Source organism: Salmo trutta, chromosome 3, assembly GCF_901001165.1.
Source record: "Salmo trutta chromosome 3, fSalTru1.1, whole genome shotgun sequence".
Classification (NCBI taxonomy): Eukaryota; Metazoa; Chordata; class Actinopteri; order Salmoniformes; family Salmonidae; genus Salmo; species Salmo trutta.
In genome coordinates this window covers 64,104,752-64,113,849 of record NC_042959.1, presented here as the reverse complement: position 1 = coordinate 64,113,849, position 9,098 = coordinate 64,104,752, and the positions used below count along the sequence as shown (strand labels likewise).

The following is a 9,098-nucleotide window of genomic DNA, read 5'->3' as shown; positions in this document are numbered from 1 at the left end:
GTCTCCCCAGCCTGGTGGATCCTGTGCCTGCTCCCAGAGCCAGGCCTCCTGCATGTCTCCCCAGCCTGGTGAGTCCTGTGCCTGCTCCCAGAGCCAGGCCTCCTGCATGTCTCCCCAGCCTGGTGAGTCCTGTGCCTGCTCCCAGAGCCAGGCCTCCTGCAAGTCTCCCCAGCCTGGTGAGTCCTGTGCCTGCGCCCACAGCCAGGCCTCCTGCATGTCTCCCCATCCTGGTGAGTCCTGTGCCTGCGCCCAGAGCCAGGCCTGCTGCAAGTCCCACCAGTCCGGCGCAGCCAGAGTCGCCCGCCTGTCCTCCGGCGCAGCCAGAGTCACCCTCTAGTCCGGGGCCCGCGGCGAGGGACCCCGCTTTAGAGGCGCCACCAAAGTGAGGTGAGCCAGTGGTGGAGCGGGGTCTGCGTCCCGCTCCAGAGCCGCCACCGCGGAGAAATGCCCACCCAGACCCTCCCCTATAGGTTCAGGTTTTGCACCCGGAGTCCGCACCTTTGGGGGGGGGTACTGTCACGCCCTGACCTGAGAGAGACTTTTTTATGTCTCTATTTAGGTTGGTCAGGGTGTGATTTGTGTGGGCATTCTATGTCCTTTTTTCTATGCTTTGTATTTCTTTGTTTTGGCCTGGTATGGCTCTCAATCAGGGACAGCTGTACATTGTTGTCGCTGATTGGGAGTCATACTGTTTTCCTTTGGGGTTTGTGGGTAGTTAATTTCTGTTTAATGTGTTAGGATACCTGTCAGGACTGTTTGGCTGTCGTTTGTTTTTTATTTGTGAAGTGCCTTTTTCATCCAAAATAAAAGATGAACAAATTCCACGCTGCACCTTGGTCCTCTTCTTCCAAAGACAGCCGTTACAGCCCTTTTCTTTACTAGATTCAACTTCACCTTGTCATACCGCCCAGGTTCAAAGAACATCAATGCCGATGCCCTGTCCTGTCTCCACGATTCAGGAGAGGTCCCTGTCCTAAGTGGTCCCATCATACCGCCCTCCGGAATTGTTGCCCCCATTCTCTGAAACATAGACATGGACATCCACCAGGCTCTGGAGAGGGAACCCGCACCGGCTACCTGTCCTCCGGAGCACACCTACATTCCCACTGAGGCAAGGGATTGGCTTTTGACCTGGGCGCACACATTCCTTGCCACTGGACACCCACCAGCACCACTCAATCTATCTCTGTTAAGTACTGGTGGCCCACCTTGGTGCAGGACGTTGCCCGCAATGTCAACTCCGTATGTGCCCAAACCAAATCTCCCCGGAACGCTCCGCCAGAGAAACTCCACCCCTCCCTGTGGTTCAGCGGCCTTGGACACATCTGTCGATAGATTTTTGTCATTGATCTTCCCCTGTCTGATGGTTTCACCACTTTTATGGTTGTTGTGGACAGATTCTCCAAATCCTGCCGTTTTTATCGCTCTCTGGTCTCCCTATCGCTCTCCAGGTAGCTGGGGCACTGTTCCAGCAGGTCTTCCGGCACTATGGCCTTCTGGAAAATATTGTCTCCGATTTGTGGCTCCCAATTTACATCACGTGTATGGAAGGATTTCATGGAGAAGATGGGGGTCACGTTCAGCCTCACTTCGGGCCTCAATCTAACGTGTAGGTGGATGAACCAGGAGCTGGGGAGGTTCCTGAGGAGTTACTGGCAGGGGGAGTGGGCCCGACTCCTTCCTTGGGCTGAATACACTCAGAATTCATTGCAACACTCCTCTACCAGGCTGACTCCCTTCCAGTGTGTTCTGGGATATCAGCTGGCCCTGGCTCCGTGGACTCCGAGCCAGACCGAAGCTCCTGCAGTAGACATACGGTGGTAAGGCGCGCAGAAGAGGTATGGAATGATGCCTACGTGAGACTTCAGCACACCGTCAGAAAGAGCAGGCAGATCGCCACCGCAGTGAGGCTCCTGTGTTCCATCCTGGTGATCGCTTCTGGCTCTGCACCAGGAATCTCCCGCACCGCCTGCCCTGTAAGAAGCTGAGTCCCCGGTTTGTGGGACCGCTCAAGGTCCTCTGGAGGGTCAACGAGGTAACTTACAGGTTACAACTCCCCACTAACTACCGTATCTCATTATATTTTCATGTTTCCCTCAGGCCGGTGTTTCCTAGCCTCCTGGCTGATGCCGTCCCCCACGACACTCCCCCTCTCCGACGCTCGACGTTGCCAGTCAACTAACCACCGGTCCTGGCAACCTCATTACGCACACCTGGCAACCCTCATTACACACACCTGCGCCCCATCATGTGGCAAACCTGGACTCATCACTACCCTGATTACTTCCCCTTTATCTAGCGCTCCTTTGTTATCACCCACCAACCAATATTGTTTGTTTCCATGTTAGACGCTTCTCTTGTTTTATATCGTTCTTGGTCATTAAACTCACTAACTGCACTTGCTTCCTGACTCCCTGCGTCTACGTTACATTGAGTCATTTTCTATTAAAGTATGACAATTTGTTACTTTTTCCTCCACTGGTACACATATTGCCTTCTTTTGATCAATAAGAGTAATCTGCAAATGCAGACGGAATGACTATCCTCTCACAAATAACATCAGTTCTGACCTTTGCATGAATCCTAAGAATATAATTTGGGGGATGCTTATATTGGTCATGTTATAAACAAGTGTAATGGAATTCTTTGTTGCATATCCCAACTCCCCCGAGACACCACTCCATTGTACTGTGCCTCTGGAGCAATTAGGGTTAAGTGCCTTGCTCAAGGGCACAGCGAGATGTGTCACCTTGTTGGCTCTGGTATTCGAACCAGCGACTTCTCGGTTACTGCCCAAAGCTCTAACCTTGATGTCCAACAATACATAAACTGCGACTAGACCTAAGAAAAAGGAGATTTAGAGCTACATTTGAGTGTGTGAGTTGAACTCATATGGCTCAGTTGGAGTCAGCACTTTCTCTCTTTTTTTTGTCATTGTCTCAGTTCCTTACAGGCTATGAACAATAAAGCTAGCTCTATCAAATCCTTATCTTGAGAGTTATATTGAGGTTACATTTTCTACAGTATCTCCTTTTACCTCAAAAACATTTTCCTCATTGGACATGCCTATCCCAACTAACCGCAGTCCATTTATGTGATGTATGAACTGTCTTTGTTGCCCCTCACGGCACTCTCTCTACCGCCCACTCATAATCCTTCCTACTGCACCCTAGCTCTATCCCCAAGCCCTGACATGTCCCTGGGAACAGCAGTATCTCCCACTCCTATCTTGTTTTGCACTGATCCCTCTTACCCTGTGGAGTTATTGTTTTGAGGAAAAAACAGATGTTAACAGTTACAGTGCCTTCAGAAAGTATTCATACCCCTTGACTTATTCCACATCGACTGAGGTACTTTACAGATAATTGTAAGTGTGGGGAACATAGCTGTGTTTAACGTAATTTAAAAGTCATGTTAAACACTATTATTGCACGCCGAGTGAGTCCATGCAACTTATTATGTGACTTGTTAAGCACATTTTTACACCTGAACTTATTTAGGCTTGGCATAATAAAGGGGGTGAATACTTACTGACTCAAGATATTTCAGCTTTAAGTATTTTATTAATTTGTACAAATTTGGAAAAACATTATTCCACTTTTACATTATGGGGTATTGAGTGTATGCCAAAAAATGTAAATGTAATCAATTTTATATTCAGGCTGTAACACAACAAAATGTGGGGAAAGTAAAGGGGTGTGAATACTTTCTGAAGGCACTGTAAATGACTGATCCTAGTTGGATTGTGAATAGTGAACAGTATTATTCATGTCATTCTGATAGAAGATGTTCCATGGGTCATGGGTTCAACATCATTCATGTAGACTACTTACCCAGTCTGGCCATTATGGAGACAGTGCCTTTCAAATGCATTTAATTGGTGACCATCATGCATTCAAATAGCCCTGTGTAAATGAATGAAGACTGGTAAGTGGAGAGGGGCCATACAGTGGCAGGGGGTAGTCAGTTGATACTGTAGTTCCATGATTAAAAATAAACTGATTCAAATACATTGAAGACCATTGGAGTTGCCTGACAAGGATAGCCTATTTACAGATTCCTGGCGCCAGCAGTAGATTATTGTTGGCCAAAGAATTGTTCTCTGAGACATTTAACATTTAATTGTATTTCCACAACGGATTACATAAAACACACACAAAGACACAAAGACACAAAGACACAAAGACACAAAGACACAAAGAAAACTGAATGAGCCACAATCACATCTAAGAGTTCTTTAAACGAGTTTCCTTGTTTCAAATAGCCTACAGTTTTTTTCATAGAAGCACAAACAATTTTCGTTGACGTACATCATAAACTATATATTGCACAATCACCATATAGCCAACAACAACGGAAAAAGATGAGAACTTCGAACGCGAAGTGGCACATCGCGTGGAACGAACCATGAGCTGAGCCACACATCATCACATGCGCGCTCTCCAGCTACAGGCGCGCGGCCGTCCCAGGACCGTATAAAACTCCCGGCGAACTTTTCCCTAGAGTACGGAAAGAACTGGATTTCTTAGGTGAGTGAGGAAGGGGGACAACTGATGGGCACCATATAGCCTACAAACGCGCTTTAGTCATGAGTGAAATACCTTATTTTTAGTAGAAATATAAAGCATCTGTTAAAGTAGACTAGATTTGATACCGAGATAGAGGCTACTTATAAATGATTGCATTAGGTTAGGCTACTGTCACATTAGGCAATGAAAAGCAAGTTTAGTAATATTGTTACTGTAGTGTGCAGATTAACCAGACCAAATGTATGGTAAAACTGTTAAAAAGAGATGCATTGTAGTGGAAACTACAATACCTTATTAGTTTATAGCGTAATGACTGGATTTAAAGTTTAATCTAAAACGTTTAATTGCATAGAACTAGTTTACTTGCTATTCTAGAAGAGCTCAGTGAGTACAGTTATGGACATTTAGCGTCCATGAAAGGTTATGTTTCCTATTTATTCTATTGGCTCACAGTAGTATTCTACTGTATAAAAAAAATATTCTGCCAAATATTCCAATGTATTACCATTGTATCTTTGTATATTGTTGTATTTGTTTTCTATAGCTTTGGTCTATGTCTGTTTTCATAGGTGTATCTGTCTGTCAATCAATCATGAAGGCTGTGGCTTTAATCCTTGCTCTGGCAGTCATCTCTGGTAAACCTGGGTTTACACTGTTCGCTTTTGACACTGTTATCAACATATACAGTGCCTTCCGAAAGTATTCATACCCCTTCGATTTCTTCACATTTTATTGTGTTAGAAAGTGGGATTAAATGGATTTAATTGTAATTCATTACAATTAACGACTAAATTTTTTAATCATCTTTTTAAAAAAAATTGAATTTTTTCTTCCACTTTGACATTACAGAGTATTTTGAGTAGATTGATGACAAAAAAAATAAGAAAATTAAATACATTTTAATGCCACATTGTAACACAATAAAATGTGAAGAAATCCAGTGCAAGGCACTGTATATACAGTATATATATTTAGTATTAGTCAACTGTATATACAGTATATATATTCAGTATTAGTCAACTGTATATACAGTATATATATTTAGTATTAGTCAACTGTATATACAGTATATATATTTAGTATTAGTCAACTGTATGTGCATGAATGCATTTACTGACTCCTTGCTGAAATCAGTCTTTAAGATCAACTCTTACAATACTGTAACACTTGTATAATTAGGCTTCATACTGTACCAAGGCTCCACACTCATTACCAGACTGGATTTAACCCCCCTGATGGTGTATATTATGGAAACCTCACTTCAGAGCTCTCTGTGTCCCCCTGCAGGCTGCCATGCCCGCGCCGTGCGCCAGGCAGAGGCCCACCAGAACCACTGGGAGGAGAACGTTGAGCGCTTCTGGACCTACGTGTCTGAGATCAACAGCAGAGCCGACGGACTGGTGGAGAACCTCAAGGCCTCCCAGCTCAGCAGAGAACTCGAGTGAGTGGCGCATTGTAATACTATTTCATTCTGAAGTGATATAGGCTCATATACTTTGCTTCATCGCTCTCCATTCTAACCTTGTGCTGTGTGACTGTCTCTGACCATGCCTCCCTGCTTTCCCCTCTGTCCCCCATCCTCCCCCCTGTGTCCCTGACCATGCCTCCCCTCTGTACCCTGTGTCCCCCTATGTCCCTGACCATGCCTCCCCTCTTTCTCCTCTCTCCCTCGTCCTCCCCCCTGTACCCCTGTGTCCCCTTACGTCACTGGCCATGTCTCCCTCTACCCACTTTATGACCATCTCTAACCATGTCTCCCTCTACCCACTTTATGACCATCTCTAACCATGCCTCCCTCTACCCACTTTATGACCATCTCTAACCATGCCTCCCTCTCCGCAGCACCCTGATCACTGACACCATGGCTGAGCTGACCGTGTACAAGGAGGACATCCAGACCAAGTTGGGGCCCTACTCCCAGGACACAGCCGCCCTGCTGGGCCAGGACCTGCAGCTTCTGACCACCAAGCTCCAGACCGACATGGTTGATGCCAAGGAGCGCAGCACACAGTACCTGGGAGAGCTCAAGACCATGATGGAGCAGAATGCTGATGATGTCCACAACCGTGCCAACACCTACACCCGCAAACTGAAGAAACGCCTTAACAAGGACACCGAGGAGATCCGCAAGTGAGTATAGTTGTCAACAGTTAATGTACTATAAAAGCTTGCTTTCCAACATAGAATTTCTAAATACAGTTTTAATATGTCTTCCAAGTGATGCAAACCCCCTCTGCCTCTCCCTCCCCCAGGACCGTGGCCACCTACCTGGGTGAGATCCAGTCCCGTACCTCCCAGAACATGGATCTCGTGAAGGAGCGTGTGGAGCCCTTCGTGAGTCAGGCCCACGACACCGCTGGCCAGAGGCTGGGCAGCTTCACTGACCTTCTGAAGAACCAGGCCCAGGACCTGAGCCAGCAGGTCTCCACCCAGGCCGAAGGCATGCGCGAGCAGCTGGAGGCCACCGCCGAGGACCTGCGCACCACCCTGGAGGGCAAGATCGATGAGCTCAGCAGCCTGATTGCCCCCTACGCCGCCAAGATCCGTGAGCAGCTCCAGACCGCCATGGACAAGGTCAAGGAGACCACCGTCTAAATGGACCCAGGGGAGGGAGGGGTTTGGAGGACCGGTGTCCCGCCACTACACCCCTGTTTAAGTAGGGGTGGGGGTGGTGAAGCACTGTGCCACCATTCACCTAGCTACCACAGAGAGGAGGAGGGAGTTAAGTGTTACTGATGCTGTTTTCACTGTGTTGGCACTGTGTGTTTTGGTTGAGGGGGGTTGATAGAGAGAGAGGGGTGAGGATGACAGAGCTTTGAAGTGGTCTTGAGCAGGCAAACACAGTCCTTTATGTCTGTTCAGGCCTCAGAAAGGCATTTACTGTTTAAATCACTCACTGTATTATCTCCTTATCTCAGAACACAAGAGCCACACTCAATACTGCCTTTCTTAAACACACAAGAGGCCATTGTTTTTAACCTGCTTCGCTTGTCTTCTTCATTATAAGTGCTCTAGATGTCTCCTCCAAATTGTTCTACTAATTTGCATCAGGTTTCTAAGGCTGCTATATGGGATACAAGGGGGGTTGAAACAGTATCTAACAATCGTGAGCCAAATTGTCTCCGGCCCATTCAAGCGCTGTCCCTGTCCTTCATTTCAATAACTGCACTGAACTAAGACTGGGCTTATCTCCAGCACTAGCATCAGTCTGTCCAGAAAAAGAGGAGAAGAACCACTCCGTTCCTTGCTTGTCTATGATGCTGTATCTACACCTGCTCTGTAGGCTCTGTATTTGTTGTGATTCATATGGAAGTGTATTTACTATGACTGTGATATGACGCAAATATGACAATGAAACTAAAAGGTATATTTCACAGGGTCCATATACTACCTGTCTGTATTATTTCAGTTTGGCCAGAGTGTCTCTGCCACTTCACAATGTAACACGCCCTGCTCCTCACCATAGCACACTGTTGGTCTGGCTGTCTGGCTGACTGGCTGTCTGGCTGTCTGGCTGACTGCAGTGTGCTACCCAGCGCTGCGTAAATAAAATATGTAAAGAGTTGCTCAATTGTCAGTGTGCTCTTTTCTTGTCAAACCTTTATCAACTTTTTTCAACTTTGACATTTATTTTGAGATACAATGACAAATGAGGTAGTTAATATAGCTGAATAGATGGATCGTTATCTTACAATCTATGGTTGATGAACACACAAAATCAAGACATTCCTATGCTTATAAATTCCCTCTATTATGCATCATGTTCTGATAACAATGATAAGCTGAACCAGGTTAGTTACAGCTGGGGTTGGAGAGAAAACATATAGGAGGGTAGCTTTCCGGGAACAGGGTTGGAGACCCCTGACATACAGTAATTCAGTGCTGGTCTTTATAAACCACAAACAATGTAAGTTGAAATGAGATCTACGTTAGGTTATAATGTCACGTAACATCACATCTGGAGGCTCCAGAAATAGGTTGGACAGAATGTCCTCGTCATGTCATGCTCTATCTTCTTTTCTATCATCTTTTCCCATCCCCAGATCCCATGTCTTTAACCCCGAAACACCAACCCTAAACCCCTGTAGGCAGTTCTATACGTTTATAGGGATAACACAAGGGACATGTCTGATGATTTTCAGTAAGGCCTTTTTTCAGGGTACCTATCCTTCTCTCTAACCCACATCCCCCTTTCACCTTTTCTTTTAGGACCCTCCCCCATCACCCATACACCCCTCTCAACACACACTGTCAATTCATCTCCTAATCTGTACAGATGGTGCTTGATTGACCAAACACTAAAGGGCCTTTCCGCCCCCTCCTGCCCTGCAGGCCTTTCTTTCCCTTTTGTCCCCTTTCCTCCCTCCTTCCGTACCTCCCTCCCTCTCTCCCTGCCTCCCCGGTCCTGGCTTGTCGGGATCTGCTCTCACATTCCTTTCTCGTTATCAAAGCAGGTTTCAAGAGCCATGTTTGTGTTTTCATCTACTATGTTTATAGCTATTCCACCCTCTTCTCCTGTCTAAGATACACAGATGTGCACGGCGGTACACACACACACACACACACACA

The 9,098-nt window shown here is 46.3% G+C and overlaps 1 protein-coding gene across 1 annotated transcript; it reads left to right on the top strand.

Moving 5' to 3' along the window:
- The first annotated feature begins 4,440 nt into the window (after positions 1-4,440).
- LOC115183176 (apolipoprotein Eb) lies at positions 4,441-8,094 on the top strand. The gene is made up of 5 exons (XM_029744519.1): positions 4,441-4,529; positions 5,099-5,164; positions 5,817-5,970; positions 6,372-6,659; positions 6,782-8,094. Exons 2-5 carry the CDS (start codon positions 5,122-5,124, stop codon positions 7,122-7,124), a joined length of 828 nt encoding a protein of 275 aa, XP_029600379.1. The 5' UTR covers positions 4,441-4,529; positions 5,099-5,121; the 3' UTR covers positions 7,125-8,094.
- Positions 8,095-9,098: the final 1,004 nt, after the last annotated feature.

What these genes read in the sequence shown, in the direction of transcription:
- LOC115183176 (XM_029744519.1), top strand. Translation starts at nt 5,122, where the DNA reads ATGAAGGCTGTGGCTTTAATCCTTGCTCTGGCAGTCATCTCTG. An exon ending in CAGCTCAGCAGAGAACTCGA is followed by an intron (nt 5,971 to 6,371) that starts GTGAGTGGCGCA and finishes CCCTCTCCGCAG; the next exon opens with CACCCTGATCACTGACACCA. An exon ending in GACACCGAGGAGATCCGCAA is followed by an intron (nt 6,660 to 6,781) that starts GTGAGTATAGTT and finishes TCCCTCCCCCAG; the next exon opens with GACCGTGGCCACCTACCTGG.